Source organism: Oryzias latipes, chromosome 6 (genome assembly GCF_002234675.1).
Source record: "Oryzias latipes chromosome 6, ASM223467v1".
Lineage (NCBI taxonomy): Eukaryota > Metazoa > Chordata > Actinopteri > Beloniformes > Adrianichthyidae > Oryzias > Oryzias latipes.
This window is the reverse complement of record NC_019864.2, coordinates 7,047,139-7,070,758: the sequence shown is the minus strand read 5'-3', so window position 1 is coordinate 7,070,758 and position 23,620 is coordinate 7,047,139. Positions and strand designations below refer to the sequence as shown.

At 42.2% G+C, this 23,620-nt stretch overlaps 1 protein-coding gene across 2 annotated transcripts in view; it reads right to left on the bottom strand.

The window, feature by feature from the left end:
- The window catches only part of LOC101173626 (copine-8), a 138,296-nt gene that overhangs the window by 78,454 nt on the left and 36,222 nt on the right, over positions 1-23,620 (bottom strand). For both annotated transcript variants that reach the window (XM_023955578.1, XM_023955579.1), the window contains exon 4: positions 18,987-19,090. In XM_023955578.1, coding sequence (XP_023811346.1) covers positions 18,987-19,090 — 104 coding nt within the window. The remainder of the gene's footprint in view (positions 1-18,986; positions 19,091-23,620) is intronic.

The window sequence follows — 23,620 nt, the reverse complement described above, 5'->3', positions numbered from 1 at the left end:
AATAGCTTCACTCACACAATTTCATGGACAAATGTGCAAAAATAGTAGGAAAAACATTTTCTTTGATCACTGTTGGGCAAAAACATCAATATTCTTTCCCACAGTTTTTGGTCAGAGTGTAACAGGCCAACTCTGATAGGGTTTTGATCTATTATCAAAGTGTTCCCAGTGGTCTTTTAATAATTATTATGCAGTTTTTAACCCAAATAAAAAAACCTGTGTTGTTTTCTAGAACATGGCTTCTGCAAAGCGACATGAGTTCATTAAAAATACCTCTCTGAGTTGTGGGCAGGACTGTTGGTGTGTGTGAGTGAGTTCGCCCAAACTTCCTGTTTACACACTCTCCTGCTAGCTTACACCCCCAACCTAACAACCATACTAGTGTAACAAAAATGGCAAGAAACATTGGTGATATCCAGCCATGCAGTTTTGATCAAGATTCCAGCTCAGACAAGGAAAACAAACATGGACATGGATTTATTTGTCTGCAAGTAGATGCATCAGAATGGAGCCGTACAGGAAGCAGGTGGCCAATTATAGTTTCTAGGTCATAGCTCCAAGCTTTTTCAAACATTTTTTTTCGTCTGCTCCTGATCCACCATAATTTGAATCAAGAAATTCTCAAAACTACTATTTTAATCTTAATTATCTTTATATACAGTACAGACAAAAAGTTTGAACACACCTTCTCATTCAAAGAGTTTTCTTTATTTTCATGACTATGAAAATTGTAGATTCACACTGAAGGCATCAAAACTGTGAATTAACAAAAAAGTGTGAAACAACTGAAAATATGTCATACTGTAGGTTCTTCATAGCAGCCACCTTTTGCTTTGATTACTGCTTTGCACACTCTTGGCATTCTCTTGATGAGCTTCCAGAGGTAGTCACCTGAAATGTTTTTCCAACAGTTTTGAAGGAGTTCCCAGAGATGCTTAGCACTTGTTGGCCCTTTTGCCTTCACTCTGCGGTCCAGCTCACCCCAAACCATCTGGATTGGCTTCAGGTCCGGTGACTGTGGAGGCCAGGTCATCTGGCCATCATTCCTTCTTGGTCAGTTAGCCCTTATAAAGCCTGAAGGTATGTTTGGGGTTATTGTCCAGTTGAAAAATAAATGATGGTCCAACTAAACGCAAACTGGATGGAACAGCATGCTGTTGCAAGATGCCGTGGTAGCCATGCTGGTTCAGTATGCCTTCAATTTGGAATAAATCCCCTACAGTGTCACCAGCAAAGCACCCCCACACCATCACACCTCCTCCTCCATGCTTCACGGTGGGAACCAGGCATGTAGAGTCCATCCGTTCACCTTTTCTGCGTCGCTCAAAGACACAGTGGTTGGAACCAAAAATCTCCAATTTGGACTCATCAGACCAAAGCACAGATTTCCACTGGTCTAATGTCCATTCCTTGTGTTCTTTAGTCCAAACAAGTCTCTTCTGCTTGTTGCCTTTCTTTAGCAGTGGTTTCCTAGCAGATATTCTTTTTTTTTTATATTTTTTTTTTTTCTCTTAACTTGTCCTGTCCAACAGCTGGGCAGACAGACGAGAGCTGAGGGCCTCTTGTGTTGGACATATTTTGCTTTAACAAGAGGGGTTATTAATCTTCTGACAAACCAAAGGTATGTCTGAATAAACCCCTTTTGTAATTGAGGCCAAACTTTATTAATTTCAATCATGTCTGAAAATCTTTGGTGTTGGACCGGACGGAAAAGGAAAGAGGGGAAGAAGAGAGAGGGACGCTAGAGAGAGGGGGGGGTAGGGGGTGATAATAGGAGGGGAAGGGGAATAAGACCATGAAGCAGCATACAGCAACAAGTTTACTGGTTGTTAATCATTATGGTAAGGTTCAAATGCAGTACAAAAAGGGCGGGGCCTGTCCACACACACACTCAAATGTTATAAACACACCTGCTAGCTGCAAAAATGTCCACCTGTCGACATGTACACAAAACAGATAGTGTTCACACGCATACTTATGCCTGATAACCAACTAGTGTGAAATATTTCAGTCATTCAGTCATGCAAGCTATTAGTGCAAAGGTGAGCTAACACCAGTGCTCAGGTGAGGTTTTATGTTCTTCTAAAATGGATGGTGGAACGTGAAAAGAAGGAGGGAGAGTGCCCAGCCATCCCCACCCCAAGACCCCCACCGCAGCAGCAGCGGCAGCCGGAATCCCCCCAACGCCACACGGGAACCGGCAGGGAACAACCGCCGCCCGGGCGACCAAGCCCGCCACCCAGGCCAGGGCCAGCAGGGCCGCCGCAAGGCCCCCAGAGCCAGAGGCCAGGGAAGCACGGAGGGAAAGAGAGCGCCGCCCCAGCCCAACCAGGAGAGCAGCCCCCCCGCCGCGCCGGGAGAACCCAACGCAGAGCCCCACCGGAGAAGGACGCCCACAGCCCCAAACGAGCACCCCACCACCACCCAGGAGTTCCGGGCATCCCCCCGCCCCAACCCCAGGTACGAGCCAGGACCCCCCAAGGGAGACCCGCTCCGCACTCCAGGCAACCATCCGCCCGGCCCACGGTTGGTCCAGGGAGGAGCGAGGCAGGGGGCCCGCCGCCCTCGCCCAGGAGGGGGGAACCCCGGGGAAAAAAAGAGGGCCCACAAGGGGTGTTATAAATATGGCCCGACCAGGCTCGGCCACAGTTGGAAATTTGGCGGGGCCCAGCACTCAGGAGCAAGGACCAGAACCCACCCCCCAGGGACCAGACACCCCCGGCTCAGATGTAATGTGAACTCCCCCACCGCGCGGAGAGAGCACCGCCGGGCCCAGGAAGCCGGCACCCCGGGGACACGACCGCCGTTGCAAAGGGGGGCCCGCACCCCCCACCAGGGAAGAGGCAGGGGACAGATGGACCCAGGTCCCACCTTCTTTGCAAATTGTGTGTGCGTGTATGTGTGTTTGAGATGGTGTGTGTGTGCATGTGTGTGTGTTTATGTTGGGATGTATATATTGAGGGGGGAGGGGTGTGTGTACTAAGGGGGGTGCAGTTAAAATTGGCGGGTAGGGCACTAAGGGGACATCTCCTGATTACTCACAGTGACGTCCCCTCACCCTCCCCACCAAGGGGCCCTAAATGTCTAAGGTGCGGTTAAAATTGGCGGGTAGGGTGCTAGGAGGACATCCGCTGCTTGCTGGCAGTGATGTCCAAGCACCCCCCCTACCAAGGGCCCTACATGTCTAAGGTGCAAATAAAACCGAAAGAGGGGGGGCCCACTCCATACGGCAACCATAGGAGGGGGGCCACTGCCTAGTAAACCCCCCCCCAAGGCTCATCGCAGGCTAAGCCCCCCACCCCCTCACCCTATTATGAGGTTATATGAGGAAGGGGGTAAGTTGGGGACAGCTGATAGACTGTCCCCCGGTGGTCAAACAGCTGTCCCCCGCCCCCCCCCCAGCAAGGGGGCCAGGCCCACCCAGCCCAGGGGCCCCACCCCCGGAGGCGCCGACACCCCAGGCCCAGCACCACCCCCCCACACAGAGAGAGAGGAGCCAGAAAGCGCCGTCCCCCCCCGGAGCAAGCCCAGGCCCCCACCCCCTACGCCGGCCCTAGAAGAGCTCTGGTCAGGCCTCGACGGGACCGAGGCAGCCAACCGGCCGGGGAAACCGCCGATGGCCTCAGCGGAGACCCCGACCCGTCAACCCCCCCTGCCCCGTACCAATAGTGGACCCCCCCCTCCCCCAGAATGCCCCCCCACAGGTCAGGGCCGACAAGACCCCCCACCCCACCCCCCCCCAGACCCCGCAGCCGAAGCGGAGGACACCCAGAGCGACCGGGGGCCCCAAGAGGGTTGTCCCGTCCCGCCCCAGAGCCAGGGAAGGGCCGATCCCAGCCCCAGGCGTAGATGGGAAGCCCATCCAGTGCCGCTGGGCCCCCCCCCCCCGAGCAGCGCCCCCCGCCGACCCCCCCCAGCACAGGCAAAGGGACCAGAGAGACCGAATTCTTTCGAAGTTACTTGAACTTTGGGCTGACATTTTTTCCAAGCTGATATGATCAAGCAGCAGATTTCTGTGTTGACTTATATTTATATTTTTTTTGCTTTTCCAATTTATTAAAATAGTTTTTTTAGCAATGCAAAGAGTTATGAAAATGATAGATGCTAATCCTCCTTCTACATCGATGGCACTCATGTCACCAAGCACACAAAGTTACGGTGAAGCTGTGATTGAAACCTTAAGCCAGACTGATAGATCGGCACATACCTGCCGCCAGAGAGCCTGGACAGGCGTGCAGAACCATAGTGCATGCATGTAATTGTCGGGTAGATTACTGTCACAGTGCTGACAAATGTCTGAGTTACTGAGACCCATCTTGAACATCCTCTGTCCAGTGTAGTAAATTCTGTGAAGAGTTTTGAAATGGATTAGCTGCAGATTTGGACTTTTTGTCATTTTAAAGGTGTTTAGACAAAGTTCTGACCAAAAACTTTCATCTGTGCTGATGCTTAAATCCGCATCCCATTTTGTTGTCGGAAGTGAAATATTGTTATCTAAATTGCATAAAAGTTTGTATATTTTGGAGAGAGTTTTATTCATTGAGAAATTGATCAGAGTGGTAACTACATCTGGTAGCTTTAAATCGTTGTCTCTGTATTTAAACTTTTTAGTAATAATTGATTTAAGTTGCTGATATTCCAAGAAGTTATATATTCCATGTTTGTCTTGAAGTTCCTGGGGAGTTATGAATCTTCTATCAATAATTATGTGCTCTAGTTGTTTTATGCCCCCTGCTTGCCAAGCTGGGAAGTGGATAATTTTTTTGTTTATGAGGATGTCTGGGTTGTTCCAGATGGGTGTCATTTTGCACGGTTGAATTGATGATTTTGATATTTTGAGAAATTCCCACCAGGCTGTTAAAGTGGCATTTATATTAATACTTTTGAAACAATCCTGTTTTTTAACTATTTGGCTAATAAATGGAAGATCTGACAGGTTGATCTTTCCACATAACGCCTGTTCCAAGTCTAACCATGAGTTAGTTTCTGGATTATTTTTTAACCATTTTAAGATATATTGTAATCTATTTGCAAGAAAGTAATTGTGGAAGTTAGGTAATTCTAATCCTCCACAGCTTTTTGCAGATTTTAAAGTTTTTAGACTAATTCTTGCAGGTTTGTTGTTCCATAGAAAGCTTGATATGGATGAGTCTAATGTTTTGAACCATTTTAATGGCGGTTGTGTGGGAATCATTGAGAAGAGATAATTAACTTTGGGTAAGATTTTCATTTTTACCGTGGCTACCTTGCCCATAAGGGACAAAGGCAGGTTGGTCCAGCGTGTTAGATCGTCCTGTATGTTTTTCAGTAATGGGGTGTAGTTTAGCTGCACCAGTTCTGATATTTTGGGGGAAAAATAAATACCTAGATATTTGATATTTCCTGTTTTAACTGGTATTGTGAGTCCTTGCTCCGCATTACTGTTCAGTGGTAATAAAACAGATTTATTCCAATTAATGGAATAGTCTGATATAGAAGAGAATTCATTAATGATTGTTGCCGTTTCATTTACAGAATGTATATTACTTAAAAACAGTAATATGTCATCTGCATAGAGACTAATTTTATGATGGCTGTGTTTGGTTTTAATTCCTTTAATACTCTCATTCTGTCTTATTGCTGCAGCTAGAGGCTCGATAAATATTGCAAAAAGAGAGGGGGAGAGTGGGCAACCCTGTCTAGTTCCTCTTCCAAGAAAAAACCTGTTGGAAGTCTGTTTATTAGTTCTAACTGATGCATTGGGGTTGTGATATAATATTTTGATCCAATTGATGAATGATTCTCCAAACCCAAACTTATGGAGGGCAGCAATGAGGAACTTCCAGTTTACTCTATCAAAGGCTTTTTCAGCATCCAGTGATAGTATAGTCATTTCCTGGTTTTTGATGGTGGCAAAGTCTATTATGTTAACGAGTCTGCGGACATTATCATCCGAGTGTTTAGTCCAAACAAGTCTCTTCTGCTTGTTGCCTTTCTTTAGCAGTGGTTTCCTAGCAGATATTCTACCATGAAGGCCCGATTCACACAGTCCCCTTGTAACAGTTGTTGTAGGATGTGTCTGCTGCTAGAACTCTGTGCCATTGACCTGCTCTCTAATGTGAGCTGCTGTTAACCTGCCATTTCTGAGGCTGCTGACTCGGATGAACTTATCCTCCACAGCACAGCTCTGTACTCTTGGTCTTCCTTTCCTGGGGCGGTCCTCATGTGAGCCAGTTTCTTTGTAGCACTTGATGGTTTTTGTGGTTCAACATTTCAGGTGACTACCTCTTGAAGCTCATCAAGAGAATGCCAAGAGTGTGCAAAGCAGTAATCAAATCAAAAGGTGGCTACTATGAAGAAACTACAATATGACATATTTTCAGTTGGTTCACAATTTTTTGTTATGTATATAATTCCACATGTGTTAATTCACAGTTTTGATGCTTTCAGTGTGAATCCACAATTTTCATAGTCATGAAAATAAAGAAAACTCTTTGAATGAGAATGTGTGTTCAAACCTGTGGTCTGTACTGTATGTCCTTCATCATCAAAGAAATGCCACAAGAACATGTTAAAAACACCATATCGCCATTTTCATTGGAGTGGGTCTTTGAATTAGTTGGCTAGACAAGCTTCACTCATAACGTTTTTTTACTCTGAGAAATTATAACATTGCCACACCTCACACAGAATAAAGATAGAGGAACAGATTATTAGCAGACATCCAACATTTTTTAAATTTGTTTATGTGCTATGAGCAAATTAGCCACATGAGGCAACCCAGTTAAGAACTTTCATTGGCAGGAAATGCAAAACATTGTAGGTAGGTCTTTGGAAATTTCTCTGGTCATAGTCAGAGAAGGTTTTCATCACCGTTTAACTGTTTTACAAATTATTTGGTCCAGTTGTTGTCAACAATCAGGGATCTAAGCCCAGTATGAAGGGGCATTATTGCATTGAATCAGAACCAAAGACCTTGGCTGGGGAGTGTTTAAAAGCCCACATCTGGAATGTTGTCTCAAGTATCTACGGGTTTTTGACTACGATCAAAGCAGAAGACTGACAGGAAAGCTGCTGTAGGTTCTGCACTGACAGAAACATTGGTCCGGCTGGTTGTTGCAAGTAACAAGCTGACCTAAAAAATGAAGCTGTCATTTTTACCAGTTGATTAACGCAGTGACCGTAAAATTAAGATTGCAAATATGAGCCATGGAAATGAACTTCTTCCAAAGGGTGACTGGGCTCACCCTCGAGGGCAGGGTGAGGAGTTCAGCCATCCGAGAGGACGCAGCGTAGAGCTGCCGCTCCTCTGCATTAGACACCCAGTGAGGTTGTTTGGGCACCAAGTCAGGATAGCTTCCGGATAATTCCTAGGGCGGACCCTGAAGACCAAAGTGCCGACACAGGGCTTCCTGAAGAGGTTATGTATCTATTGGTCTTCAGTTCACCCTGCGACAGGCAGAAGATTGAAGCACTTTTCCATTTTGATGTATCGTGAGCAGTGTTTAAATTACTTCCATAACATTCCAGATTACATAATTCTGTGCAAAAGTAATGCATTGACGTTGATATTATCATTACATGTGTTACTTTTAAGTTATTTCTTTTGTAACAAACATAGAGAAAAGAGAAAATAACATCTAAACTGTCAAATGCACCACAGGTATTTCTCACAAAAATGAGGTAATATTGGCTACTAATGCTATTGTTTATTTTTGGTTAAAAAAAAGATCTGAAAGCATATTTGATGGAGCAACCTTCAGCTTTAGCAAGTTTACTCCATGAAAAACAACACCAACATTGTAGGTGTTGAACATGCTTCTAAAGAAATACAAATATGAAATAACGTTTTTGGCACTATGAAAGCCAAATTTAGTCTTAAAGAAATAAGCTTTAAATTATTAACAAGCAAAAAATAGATTTTGTTTGGGACATCTTCTGATCCCAAGATGCCTGATGCTTCTTTGAACAAATAAGTGGTAAGTTTGCTATCATGCACTTTCTTGTTTTGAGTTAAATAAAACTAAAAATTGTAGTAATGCTTTTTACCATTTTTTCCCCAGCAAAATACATTACTTTAATGTCTACAATTACCCTATTTTTCACTTTTTCACAACTTGAGATAACATCTTCAAAAAAGTGTATATTAAGGCGGTAAAGACAATCATATTTTTAAAACATCCTGCTAATGCACTGAAAAAGCTTAAAAATATGATTTGCACATATTTGAAAGGATTTGGCATCTAGGGTTATTGGTTTAACATGGTGACAAAAACAGCAAGACAAAGTCTAATTATTAGCGTTGTTGTAGGTGTTGAAGGTTGCAGACCCCTCATCTAGGGGATAATTTAGAGACACCAATCAAACCTATGCAGCATGTTTTTGGACAGTGGGAGAAACCTAGTGTGTCTGGAAAAAAAACCACGGATGTACGAGGAGGACAGGCAAACTCCACAAAAAAAGTGCCAGCCAGCAATCAAACCAGCGCCTTCCTGCTGTGAGCAAAGAAGGCTGTTTACTGAGATGTTTTACAGTTTACAAAAGCAACTTGCCAGAGTTCTGACTCTTCGTGAAACTGCTGAGCAAATTTTGAAAAAACAAAATCCTATCTTTAGAATAGAACACACATTAAAATTAGATCAAGAATGAATTCTTCTGCTGTACATGATGCAGATACAGTTTCTAAATAAGGCCAACGCTAAAGTTGCTTTCACACACCACCCTGCAAAAGTTAAAGCACTGGAAGACAATATCTGAATAATTTATTCAGCTTCTCATCTATGAACGATTTGTACAAATCATTCGTGACTACTACACCACAGAAGCACTCTCCCAATTTGGCATTACATTCCTGTAACATTTGCCAGAACATCATAAAAGAAAAAGAATCACTTCTGAGCCTGCAGTATTTTCATACTCCATGAGCCTTTAATATTTAAAGTGGTGTAAAAACGATTGAATTAAAGTGTTCGTATCTGAATGAATGTATGTGTCATCCTGGTGGCTGTTGCAGCCTTTGGCAGTCTACTGCAGAGTCAAGGTGTGAGCTGCAGGACTCAGGCGTCTTCTGACTTCATTCTTTTTTTAAAGCAAATAATGCTTGAAACGGAACAGACAGTGACTCATTCTCGGTGTGTGATGCTCCTCATTTTTGACATGGCTCCTTCTGGTGCTCATAAAACATGGGACATAACTGCTTAGAGCATAAAATTCACATTTTTACAGTAATTGACGGTGCAAATCATTTTAGTGTATGTAATGCATGCTGCCAGCCTGACACAACACTGCAAGCACTTTGGAGTACAAAGATTCAGCAATCCTGTTTTTGCAGCTGCAATATTTCCCCACAACTGGCAGGTAGAACCATTCATCCAAAACCATAAGTAGCAGCTGTGCTGTGCTGATCATATAAATCTACTTTTCTCTCCAGAGAGCAATTTATCCAGCTTTATTTACTTCCTACAACACAGTACCTTTGGTGTGCACCGAAGTGTGTGTGTGTGAGGCAGTGTGCAGCAGAGTGTGTAAATGGGATAGCCTGATAGCCTGAGCGTTGTGTGTTTTTTTTACAGACAGCATGCCATGTACGATAAGCTCCTGCTGAAAAAAGTGGGCGATGCTGTATGTCAAGGCAGGATGGGCGGGAGACCTCTACTACAGTGCTGCTACTAATGCAATTCCATAAGAGCAAGAAGACACTGCTGTTATGCAAGGAGCTGTCAGCTAAATGCACAGGTGTGCCTCATGTTCTATGCGCCCACTGCCTCTGTCACTCCCAATTGTTCATGAATGATTCATTTAATTTTATTTAATTATGAGGGAAAGAGGAGCAGAGAGAGCAAGTCCAAAAAAAAAAAAGAGAGAAAAAAGCATCTTCCTCGTGTACGTGTGATGATTTGGCTGCACATGTTTAGCCAAATGCACGCACAAACACACACGTAGATGGAGTAGATGTCCCTGGGCACGCTGTGAGTGCACATTAGCTGCATGTGGAGGGGTGTGTGTTTATGTAGATGACATCACTCTGCCTCGGCACTGAGCCAGGCAGGATTTCTCCTGGTCCTGTGCTGCCTGCCTGTCTTGCTGGGGGAGCGACAGCTCCTTCTCAACAGAGCGATGATGACTAATGATTGGTACACAAACAAACGGGGCCAGAGAGGCAGGCAAACAACAGACAACAGTGCTCTGACACTTAAGCTTGGTATCCTAACAGCTTTGTAAAGACTCCCATAAACCCTTTTACCAACTGGTACAAGTCACTACACAGATATGGTATCAGCATGTCGTATAATTATGTAATCAGAGCTACAGAATGTCCTATTGTACTACTACCCAGACAAAAACAAGACCACAAATAAAGGAATACCCACTAAAATGCTAGTCGTGTTGTTTCAGTTTTTTTAATATCAGTGAATATTGGCTAATAAAAATCTATACATTAAGCAAAACATAGCTGATATCACTTTTAGAGAAGAGATGACAAGAGAAGAGAAGAAAAAAGAAGACAAGAGGAGACAAGAGAAGAGAAGAGAAAGATAATACTAACAACTTTCTTTGTGGGATGTGTTCTCTTACTATCAAAGTAAAGTCTAACAAGCGATCCCGGTTTCCCAGGTAAAGCGGCAGTACTGTTAAGGAAAGCTAAGCCACAACAATACCCCTGGGGTAGGCTTTGAAGAAAGTGTAAAACACATTAATCATTCTGGTTTATGTTGACAAAGACTGGGAGTATTACTAACAAGTTTTTTTTTTTTTTTTACTTGTCCTGTCCAACAGCTGGGCAGGCAGATTAGAGCTGAAGGCTAACAAGTTTTACCTGGTAACACCCAATTAAACAGACTCAGAACTGGGGGCATCAACTAGACTCTTAGGGGCAGCATGGGCGAAATAATATCATTTGAAATAAAAAAATAACAAATCTGTACTTGGATCTGGAGTCACAGACATTATGCATGTGTTGTGTTACTTTTTATGTCAGAAAACATTTTAGAGTTTTAAATACGTTTAAAATTTAAAACGGAAAATATAATATAGTTACAATTGAATCCTAAATACTTTAGAAAACGTCCTCAGCTCTATTAAAAGGAGACATAAAATTTTATATTAACGAAAAAAACTGATTATGAAGACTTTAAAAAAATTCATCACCCTGCAACCATACTGCAAAAACGGAATCTTAAGGAAGTAAAGAGACCCTTGTTTCAAGAAAAAATGTCACATTTTCTGTTTTGCAAGAAAAATAATCTTATCAAGAAAGTTTGTCAATAGCAACATAATCTTAGAATGAGAAAACATGACTAGAATGTTTTTTAAACCGATATTTCTGGCAGATATGTATATTTTAAGAAAATTTGCCAATGGGGTAAGAATTTATGACTTATTTCTAAGGGGCTGGTTTTTACAGTGAAAAGGCAATGCATATGGGAAATGTGTGAAAAGTGTGGAAAGCCATCAGGCTCTCCACCTAGATCGTCACAGCATCTCAGAGCTGTTTCTGGGTCTGAATTGCTTCTTATAGTCTTCAAGGGCTCTATCTGGCAACTTTTGAAGCAGACTTTTTTTTTGGGGGGGGGGGGGGGGGGGGGGGTGTTGGAGATAAATAACTTTTAGGGAGCACTGCTGAACGTCCATGTGTTATAAGACGTTGCACAGGGTGAAATGATATTGTGGTCCTGCTACAGTTGGAACACATGATACAGAGCCAAGGTGAAAAGCAATTGATGCACATAAAACCTAGAAAAAACAAACAATAAAATCCTTTTTAACAACCTCCTCCTGACGTTGGTTTCTTATTACTTTAAACTTACAGTGTACCTGACAAATGCTATGTGATGATACTGCTCTGCCTCCTTCTGTTGTAATTTGGAAAAAAAATCTCATAAAACTCAGATGAAAGCAACATGGGGCGGAGGAGCGTGGAACCCCCGTCAGTCACAATCTGCATTTGCTGTGAAGGGGCTTAAGACCAAAAAAAGCAGAGAGGGAGGGGTAAGAACGTCCTGACTGCATTATTGCAGCACTGTAAAATACATTCATGAAAAAGCAAATCCGGTTTCCATAAGCATCAAGATGTAATAATAATCTATCCATAAATGAATGAACCACATAAGGTTTAAAGATCTTAAAGAGACGTCTTTCCTTAAGGTTAAGACATATGCAGACAAATGGATCCATGTATGTCTTTGCTTTCCTCGTCTCAGCTGGTATCTGGCTCAAAACTCCAGTATTGATCAACATTTCTATTGCACAGCTAATGTTAGCTTGGGGTTGTGAGGGGCTGTAAGGTAGCAGGAGAGGGTGCTCACAAAGAGATCATAGGAAATGAGCACAGGCTTACTCCCAATGGTCCAGCCCACAACTTAGAGTTGAACTTCTATAGAACTTCTACCGCTCTGCAGAAACTATGTCCTAAAAAACGACACAGGTTTTTTAATTTAGCCAATAACACCTTAATTATCATTAATATACCACTTGTAACGCTTTGAAAAAAGATCAAAGATGATTGGAGTGGGACTTTAAGAGATCATTAAGGATTCAACAATAGTGCTGAACATACCATAATGTTGATGTTAGATGAGCTGTGACTTTTACTATTTAAATTCAAAGAAAGGCAGCTCGGTGGTATAGTGCAGTGTTTTTCAACCAGTGTGCCGCGGCACACACACTTGTGTGCCGTGGGAGATTGTCAGGTGTGCCGTGAGGGAAATTGCCCTCATTAACTGATCTAAAAACATTTACCATCTCCAGGATATCACCTCTGTGTTCATCCAAACAGGCCCTGATAAATCACTGAGAAGTTAGGAATATAAAAACCATAAAATACTTTTTTCTTTGTGTTTATTTGATTCTATTAAAGAGATTTTGATAAGAATGATGGTACCGCGATTTAGCTACAGCTAAAACTGTTTTCTGAAAGTCCAGCCCCTTTAACTGTCTCCACCAATCATTCTTGGAGGCTTAATCATACGTTATCAGTCTGACCAATCAGAAGATGTTATAGTCCTTACTTCCTTGTTCAGATTCTGCTCATAAAGTCTCTCAGTTCTAACAAAAATACAAGCTACAGTTCGTCTTTAGCGGTGTAGCTTTCCACAGAATCCGGTATCGGACCGTGGAACAAGTGAACAAAACAATGAAGCTCAGAGACGCGAGTCTGTCTGCGGTCGGCGGCTGTTTGCACTACATCTCCCATGTTGCATTGGGTTAAAGTGACAGCGTCTCAGTGCACAATAAGTCTTACTTGTTAAACATCTTGAAACCACAACAAACACACATGAAACAGTTTTTAAATCTTCTGACGTAACTTTTATTACATCTTTTAGAAAAATCAGCTGCAGCTTCCAGCTTTTTCTGCCAAATTATCACAAAAATGCATGTGAGATTGCGGAGGAGCTGGAAATCAATACAGACTATGAGTTTCTCCTTTTTAAATTTTTGGATGCTCGTGTGCTGCGGGATTTTTGTCAAGGTTAAAGTGTGGCTTAAAACATTTTAAAAAACACCGGTTTAGGTGACCCAACTCCCAATGTTAAAGTGCCTAGGATAGCACAAGGGTTACATGGTGAGGTGGGACTCTGCAGCTCTCGCTAGGTTTTGATCAGAAAGAAACTGATCAAATTGCTCTTTTAGTGTTAAAGGCTGACCTAGACCAATTCAAGGAAGACACCTGGATGTGACAGGATCAGCTGCAGACCACTGAGAAACTGTACTGACGCTGCACTGTGCGGTTGCTCACACTTTCAACCTGAGCTTTAGCCTGAGTATCATTCCTGTCCTGTGGAAAACCTCCCATGTGGAGCCAGATCCTAAACTCACTAATGCTATGGAACCAAATAAGTCCAAACCTATAGCTTTTGCCTCCCAGTTAATGAAACAGTTGAGAGGCTCATCCTGAAGCACCTCCACTCAGCGGCTGGATTTGGCCTTGGACCAACAGTTCTAGGTGGATGATGCTGTCATCTACCTGTTTCACTGAGCATTCGGTCAACTAGAGACTGCAGGAACTATAGTGACAGTCTTTTTTTTTTCACTTTTCAATTGCATTCAATACAATTTGTTTCGACCTCTTGCTGGGAAAATGGAACGTGCAGGGATAGATGGACAACTTGCTGCTTGGACAACAGGCTACCCTCAGACACAGGCCACATTATGGGAGACGTGACAGTTGTGTGTCTGAGGCGGTTTGTTGGACAGGTGCTCCTTGGGGCATCATGCTCTCACTATTCCTCTTCACCCTGTACTCTTCAGACTTCACCTGCAACACTTGCAACTGTCATCTCCAGAAATTCTCAGCCCTGGTGGGTGTGTTATAGACAAGTACAGATGACATGGAGCACCAGTCAGTCATTGTGTGTAAAAAAAAAAAAAACCTGTGGTATGAAACCAGGAAAACAGACAAGATGGTGATTGACTTTTGGAAGGAAGTCACAGCTTATCACACTGGTAAACATCCAAGGCACAGCCATTGAGGTGACGGACTGCTTTAAATACTTTGGGTTCACATCAACCAAAAGCTACGTTGGATTCACAATACGGATTCCCTAAAGATCCCTGGTACCTGATGTCACAGCGGCTGCATGAACTCCCTCACCATTAATTTGGGAGACAAATTGTAGGAGTCAAACATAAAGCGTTGCTGAAGTGAATTTGGGTTGTGTCAATCTGCTGTTGTGTCTACTCGACTGTCTGCCGTTTATCAGTTTCCTCCGGGTTGTCGCCAAGATAAGACTAAAAAATTCAGAACCAACATTTGGTGTCTCTTCTTACAGAGCCCCTGTAAGAAATGTGTAACCATAGGCCTACCTGACACAAACTGTTCACTACAGAGTCTACTGGCACCTGTAGGCTTACACTCTTCTCAACTAATAGTGGCAATCGATCAATCCGTGTCTTCATCCCATGGAAATCGGTAAAATTAGACTCTTGAATTTGAGTTTTTCTGTCATGACAACCAACAGCAACACATACTGTACATGTACTATGATGAATTTTGGTGGCTAAGTCAGCAATTTTATCTGTCAGATGCATTAAAACATTGTTTGCTTGACTCCCACAATGGCAAACAATGGGGCTCACGTAACCTCACTGCAAATGGTCTATACATAATGACAAAGTTACCAACACCTACTGAGGAGACTGTGGTCCTTAGAAGTTAGTGGGCAGGTGCCTCAGCTCCACACTATACTGCATTGTGCTGGGCTTAGACAAAATGTTTGTGCTTTTGTGGCAGTTTATTTTAAAACCCCTTTCTAAGAAGTTTCGTTTATCAATGTCTTTATTATTTAAAGGCTCGTCGCCGACTTTCCAAAGCACTTTGAACTGTCTCTGTAGTGGAAATGTTTTCTGTAAATTCCCATTCCTTTCCATTTAGTAACTTTAATGAGTTCGACCTCAAATTTCAAACTGTTTATTATGACATGTTTGAGAAAAAAAAACTATAATAAGCAAAGGGAAAAACAAAAAATTACTGTGGGCCAGTCAAATTGCAAATAGAAAGTAGAAACTGACTTGTGCATGACCAGGAGTGAGATAAGAGCTAACTGGATTTCCAGCCACGGATAAGAGCAGAGGATACAAAGTGTGCCTGTGCCTGATGTGAATAGAGTGTAGGGTAGTTGAGCATTTGAACAGAGGGTTTGTGGGGAGCTTGCTGCTGTCTGGCTGCATGGATGTCCTGCAGCGACGTCAAGCCTTCTATGGCGATAAGAGAGGTGGGGGTAATGAGGAGGTGCAGAAGTTAAAATGACTTGCAGACCTCAGGAAAGAGTCTGAGGACAACAGAGGAGTAACCAGTGGTCCAGAGATAAGAAGTCTGAGAAGCGCATGTGTCTGCAGGGACGCGCACACGCATGACAGGACGCAGCGTGAGTGCAAAAGAATGTCTGAGACGGAGAGTGTAAATGTGGGTCTGTGTATAAGCAAGTGTGTGTAAATTGGACATTTTCTTGTTTTGAGGGCAAGAAATGTGTGTGTGTGTCTCATACTGTAGCTGCGAGTGATCATAGGGCCATCAGCTTGTAAGACAGTAACAGGGCCTGATGCTTTTCCACTCACTGGAAGCCCTGCAGGAAGTCATCCAGGACACACACACACAACAGAGTGCCATCATCCTCCATCATCCATTCTTCCTTGGCTTCTGAGCATCTTGAATCATATTTTGACCAACAACAGTGCCACTTGCAAAATCTTATACCAGCTTTTTATGCCCTCAAACTCACTAAATAATTGTCCGCATCCCCACATAAACACCACATCAGCATTGCAAATATTAATGTGGAAACATATTCCAGAACTCTTCTTCTGTCACGCAGTAGACCCATACAAAGCTCTGCCTGCATGCACTGACAGAGAATTAGACAGCTGGCTTCTCTCCTTGACCTTCATTGTGACCTCCTGCAGCTTTTGGAGCAGCATGTAGCCCTATGACAAGCCCACAATTAAACCAACAAAGGAGCAAATCCATATTTCATGAGCAACAAAGTAGTGACTCTGTGAGCCAGCTTGTGTTTTCAAGAAGAAGAGGAGAGTTTTAAAGCTCCCTATGTACAGATATGCAAGATTTAATAGGTACACCGGCTAAGCCTGTTACATTCAAAACCAACCAGTGCAAAAATTCCAATTTAATGAGGTTGCAACTTTCAGTTGGATTCTCTATTTAAATCAATCACATTGCACAACTAAATGCATTTAGACATGGTCAAGACGAACTGCTCCAGTTCAAACCAAGCAGGGTGGCAGTTTAGCTCAGGCGGTAGAGCAGGTTGTCCAACAACCAAAGGGTTGGCAGATCAATCCCCGCTCTCCCCAGCCAGCTGTTGCCCCCCGAGCGCGGCTAGTCTACAGCTCACTGCTCCCCCCAGGGTATGGGGCAAAATGGAGTGAAGAATTTCCCCTTTGTGGGATAAATAAAGTATCAATTATTATTATCAGAATGGGGAAGAAAGATGATTGAAGTGACTTTGAAAGTTGGTCTGAGTATTTCAAAAACTGCTGATCTACTGGGATTTTTATCCACAACCATCTCTAGGGTTTACAAAGAATGGTACGAAAAAGAGAAAATATCCAGAGAGCAACAATTCTGTGGGCTGAAATGCCTTGTTGATGCCAGAGGTCAGAGGAGAATGACCAGGCTGGTTCCAAATTATAGAAAGACAGCAGTAACCACTGGTTCAAACCGAGGTCTGCAGAAGAGCATCACTAAACGCACAACATGTCCAACCTTGAGGCAGATGGACTACAGCAGCAGAAGACCACACAGGGTGCCAATCCTGTCAGCTAAGAACAGGAAACTGAGGCTACAATTCACAAAGACTCACCAAAACTGGACAATAGAAAATTAGAAATATGCTGTCTGGTCTGATGAGGTTTTATTTCTGCTGCTACATTCGGTAGGGTCAGGATTTGGTTTTAACAAAATGAAAGCTTGGATCAGTACTGCCTTGCTTGGTAAATAGTAAATAGCGCTTTTTCACCTTCCTCGATGGCTCAAAGCACTTTACAATCACAAACTTATTCACCAGACACACACATCCACACACTGGTGGCAGCTCCGCTGCCAAACACTGGCGCCAACCTTCCACCAGAGGCAAGGTGGGGTTCAGAGTCTTGCCCATGACACGAGGGCAGGCAAGGTGGGAATCGTACCCACAATATTACGATTGTGGCTCAACCGCCCTACCACTGCACCACGGCCGCCCCATATCAACAGTTCAGGCTGGTGGTGCTGTTATGGTGTGGGGGATATTTTCTTCAAGCACTTAGTACCAATTGAGCATGGTTCCAATCATCTGAATCATCTCAGACTGGTTTCTTGACCATGACAATGAGTTCAAATGGCCTCCACGGTCACCAGGTCTCAACCAAATAGATCACCTTTGGTATGTAGTGGAACGGGAGATTGGCATCATATTGTACAGCCGACAAATCTGCAGCAACTGCGTGATGCTGTCATGTCAATATGGCCCAAACTCTCTGAGGGATGTTTCCAGAACCTTGTTGAATCTATGCCGCCAAAGATAAAGGCAGTTTCGAAGGCAAAAAGGGCTCCAACTTGGTACTAGGATAAAGTGACCAGTGGGGCTATCAATAATTAGTCTTCAACGAAATCAATCAACCAACCAACCAATCAACCAACCAACTGTGTGACTGCAGGCGTAAAAGACAGGAAATTCTAACCTTGTAATATCAAGTATCATGGTTAAACAGCGGTATTGGATTTATTTATTATACACAGTAGCGTCTGTTACAGCCAGCCGGTGAGACATGAAAAACAGGAACTAAACCTGTAAAGTAGAGATGAAAATTGTAACAATTTTAAGGTGGAAAATAGTCCACAAAGGAGCAGGTTTGGAGCTGATCTGTCTTATGGAGGCTGAGGAAATTACCTGTTTCGACACAGCAGGTTCCAGTTGAGTGATGAGCTCTGGGGAAGTCTATGCTGACCCGCAGATACTCACTCAGTGCTGGAGGCAGTCAATTAAAATTGTATGATCAACTGTGTCAAATGCTGCACTTTGGTCTAAAAGGATTTAGACAGAGACTTTTTCAGAATCTGCTGCGAAAACAAATAAATGTGTTACTTTCTTGGAGTTTCACTGCACTTAGTAGCAAAATGAAATGCCAGTCAAAATGTTAGGAAGAAAACAAAGTGTCTTTATTATGTTGACTTCACAATTATGATATCATAAAGCACATCTTTTATTCTGATAAAACAGTGAAACAAGCAAGATTGAAATCACTCATGAATAAGATTTTCTGATCTAATGTATAAACATGCTGGTTTGAAAAAATGTCAAGAAAATGTATGTCCTTCTTTTCACTCAAAAGAGAGAGAAAAAAAAGTTTATATCCCTCTGCGCAAAACATGAATATTTTAGTCATAACTCAACATTGCACAACACAAAGCGGCACTTTCACCTCCGGCTGGAAAAGCCCACAATTCCCACAAAAATACACACTTGCACGTCTGCATCAAACAGCAGGTATAGGCACAAAAGTGTGGAACTCACAGGTCAAAGCGTAGATTCTGCCTCTCCTCGAAGAAATAGTCCAGGATGAATTTGCGGACAAAGTCAGGGTTGAGAGTGTTGTCTATGACTTCTGTCCTTCCAAACTAGTAAACAAATAAAAAATGACATGTCATCACTGATTGCCTGGCAATTTCTGTCAAAGTCCTACAAAGCAATACAGTCCTGTAATGAGGAGCTTTATTTTTGTTTACTTCTGGTCTTGTGGATATGTATAGTGAGTCTTCAAAGACCCACTCTGAATAAAACTATTTTTTTGTGTGTTTTTGACATTTTTTGTGGCACTCTCTCTCTCTCTCATGATGAAGGACATCTATAAAGACAATTATGATTAAATCTACATTTCTGAATATTTCTTTATTCAAATTGTTGTGAAACAGGCGCAGACAAAAAAAAGGCTGTTTGAAAAAGGTTATAGTTGTGACAAAGATAGTTCTGTACCATGGTAAGCCACAAGCTCCTTGCACCGCTTCAATCTGATGTATCCAGTTGTAGTCAACTAGATCCATGTTTTCCTCGTTTTCCTTATCTGACATGGCATCTATGCTGTATGGAAGGATTGCTTCAATATTGCTTGCTAAATTTTTTGCACCGCTAATGTTACATTGAGTGTGTGAGGGGCTGTAGGCTAGCAGGAGAGCATGTAAACAGAGAACTCTCTGCAATGTGGAGGGGAAGTGGATGGTGGGTTTTCTCCACCTTCATCGTCCCGTCCACAATTTAGAGAAACATTTCTTTTGAACTCCTGCCGCTCTTTGAGTTAAAGCTTTGAGTTATTATTTTGGAATTGGTGTGCTAACTCCATGATAAAGTACGCATTCATGAAACTGAATGTTGGCAGTCTACAGATATATGTACAGATATACATTTCTTACATTCTTTTGCATTAATATTTTTTTAAAACTTGGTGTCAGTGCACAATGGAACAATTTTATGATGTTGATAATGCAATGCAACACAACAGAGAAAAAAAAGTTGGGTCATCATCAAGCACAAGTTGCAGATTGGTTTGATTCTTAAACAGAAATCCTCAGTTGGATTTAAATGATTTGGCCACTTAAAATTTCCTTCGGGATAGTTAAAGTCTATCTATCTATCTATCTATCTATCTATCTATCTATCTATCTATCTATCTATCTATCTATCTATCTATCTATCTATCTATCTATCTATCTATCTATCTATCTATCTATCTATCTATCTATCTATCTATCTATCTATCTATCTATCTATCTATCTATCTGAAATGTGACATTCCTTATTAAAAATTCTAAGCCACTGAAATTCAAAGCTTCAGTAAAAAAATGGTGTTGTTTTCTAGAACATAGTTTCTGCAGAGGAGCAGGACTTCATTAGAAATTCACCTCTGATTTGGCAAGCCGCCCCCACTCTCCCTCCACATTGCTAAGAGCTTTCTCTTTACACTCTGTCCCACTAGCTTACAGCCTCTCACACCCCCAACCTAACATAAGCGGTGAAACAAAAATGGGGAGCAATATTGGAGCAATCTAGTCGTATGGTTTAATTCCAGATTCCAGCTCAGACGAGGAAAACAAAGACGTTCATGGATCTATTTGTCTGCAAGTGGATGCATCAGAATGGAGCTTGAGGCCTACTGAATGCAGGTTCAATGTCACAGCTACAAGCTTTTTAAAAAAAGCATTTTTTGTCTACTCCTGATTCACAACGATTCACAACGATTGATTCCACTTTAATCTTAATTTTCTTTATCTATGTCCTTCATCCTCAAAAAAAAACGCCACTAGAACATGTTAAAAACACAATTTTCATCTGTGTGGGTCTTAATTTTTTTCTTTTAGGAATAAAAGCTGTTAAGCAGTTTCAGAAAAATCATATATTTATTGTTTGTTCAAAATTGTGATCCCCTTTACAGCTGATCCTCATTTGCCGCCTGGGTAAAAGTTAAAAAAATACGGCCGAGCTCCTTTGTTTTTGCTGGTAGAAAGAAGCACAGATGCCATCTTCCCTGCTGCAGATAGTAACATGTGGAAAGGCAGCAGCAGGTGCTACAAGAGGTGGCAGCTATTTGTGTGTGTGTGTGTGTGTGTGAGTGTTTGCCCCATACACACATCCGCACACAGTCTGACTTCTGTAGGGAAAAATTCACTGTGTGAGTCAGATTGTCAGGGACAAGCTACACAAAACAGAGCTTCTGGAATGAAAAATTGTTATCCAAGCAGCCCTAAGACAAACACCCAACTCTGCACAGAAAAGCGGTTTTCTCTGTATAGATGGGAGCAGCTGAGGACTGTGGCAAGTGCACAACAGCAAAAATCACAAAGGCTTGATTAGACCTGCATACTAATGACGGGTTCAGTTCATTTCACTAATTCATGATGGAATTGCAGCAGGATCTAAAGGTATAACATGGTTAGCACTAGGATCAAGGTCTGCTAGATCAGTGTTTTTCAACCAGTGTAGTGTGCCGTGGGAGATGGTCAGGTGTGCCATGGGAAACTGACCTCATTAACTGATCTAAAAACATTTACCGGTACATTTGATTCTATTAAAGACATTTTGATAAGAATGACGGTACCACGATTTAGCCGCAGCTTCAGCTCTGTTTTAGGAAAAGTCCCGCCCCTTCAACTGTCTCCACCAATAATTCTTGGAGTGTTAATTATACGTCATCAGTCTGACCAATCAGAAGTGGTTAAAGTCTTCACTTTCTTGTTCCGATTTAGTTCATAAAAAGTCTCTCAGTTCTAACAAAAATACCAGCTAAAGCTCGTCTTTAGTGGTGTAGTTTTCCACAGAATCTGGTGTCAGACTGTGGAACAAGTGAACAAAACAATGAAGCTCAAAGACGCGAGTCTCTCTGCCCTTTTGTGGCAGTTTTCACACTACATCTCCCATAATGCATTGGGTTAAAGTGACAGCATGAGTCTTTCTTGTTAAACGTCTTGAAACCACAACGACCACGCATCAAATTGTTTTTAAATCTTCAAAATTAACGTTTATAACATCTTTTAGAAAAATACAGCTGCAACTTTCAGCTTTTTCTGCCACAATTATCACAAAAATGTAGGCGAGATTGCGGAGGGGCTGTAGATCAATACAGACTATGAGTTTCTCCTTTTTTTTTTTTTTTTGGATGCTGGTGTGCCGCGGGATTTTTGTCAATGTTAAAGTGTGCCCTGGCTCAAAAAAGGTTAAAAAACACTGTGCTACATCAACAATGAAGAAGAAATTATGGTAACTCCATAGTTTCAGTCTTATGAAAACATTTCAAAAGGTGACTGATGTTTCTGCACCAGTATTCCCTTATAAAGCAGGATTATGCTGTTCATACCCAGAATTAGATTAGCATAAGTTACATTTCTAAAGTACTGCATACTAAGGGTGTACTTAGTGACTTATACAACTGTAGAGAGGGAATGTGATGTCACTGACAGAAAATGGTTTACTTCCTGTTCCCTTTGAAATTAAGTCAATCCAGCTTTACGGATGCCGTCATGTTGGAGCCAGACGACGTCAGTAACCAGCTATTGTTGGTCTGAGTCAATGTTTCTATGGCAACCACTCTGGCCAATTGGAAGTGAGCATGTTGGAAGGCCGCACCCCTACCACTTTAAAGTAGGCTACATAAAATCTGCCAATCAAAAATTTCTAGCATTCATTGTGAGACCATCTACTTTTATTGAGGCATTTGATTTGCCAGTTTATAACTTGAAAAACGTAAAGAAAATATATCATGAAAAAAAAGAGGATTATCGAGACCATGTTAAAAAAAAAGGTATCAGATGAAGAATGGCTATTTTGAAAAATAGAATGAATGAGTAATAGCTGTTTATTTCTCTATAGAAGACTATGGGATTTGGCTTCTTGCAACCAGCGGGTACTTCCTGTTTGGAACACCCGTGGGGAGGAGTCTCTCAGTCCAGTTCTCATATACAGTCAATGGGTGTCTGTCTGTGCTGGGATGTTCATCTGTCTCCCCGCCAGCCAGCGCTCTAAACAATCTTAACATTATTGTACACAGACACCACTGTTCTACACAAACCCCCACAGCAGGTGGTGGTTTTGTGTTTTCTTTACCATCTACTGAAAAGCAGACGAAGCAGAACTTAAAAGGAATAGACAGTTTGTTTTAGATTTTTGTCCGTCTCATGACACACACTGCGTGCTGTAACTTGAAAAATGTGTCAGTCTTTTGAAACAAGACTTTATGTATAAATAGTTCACTCATAGCTTTGAAGCACCTATTTCAAATAATCTACAATTAGCAAAGATTGCCATGTGTGCGTCACAACTTTGAAGAGTAGAATAATATTCCCACAGGAAAACAGAGGGGTTGGTTTAACCGGCAGAGAGCCACATTTCAGTTCAACGATTAAAGCTGTTGACAGATTTAAATTAAGTAGATAGATAGTCGAGAAATCCAGTTTAAGTCAGGGTTTTGTCTTTTTTTCCTTTTTTATCAGAGAAATACAAGCTAAATTGCATCTTTATATTTTGCAGTATTACTACAGTCAGGCCTGACCACATGTTTAACGGCAGTCAAGACTGGCAGAAGGCTCAAGAAGCTTAGGGCTTGAAGGTTTATGAACAAATCCTTTTTACTCGAGGAATCTAGAAACTTGCTATTTTCCCAA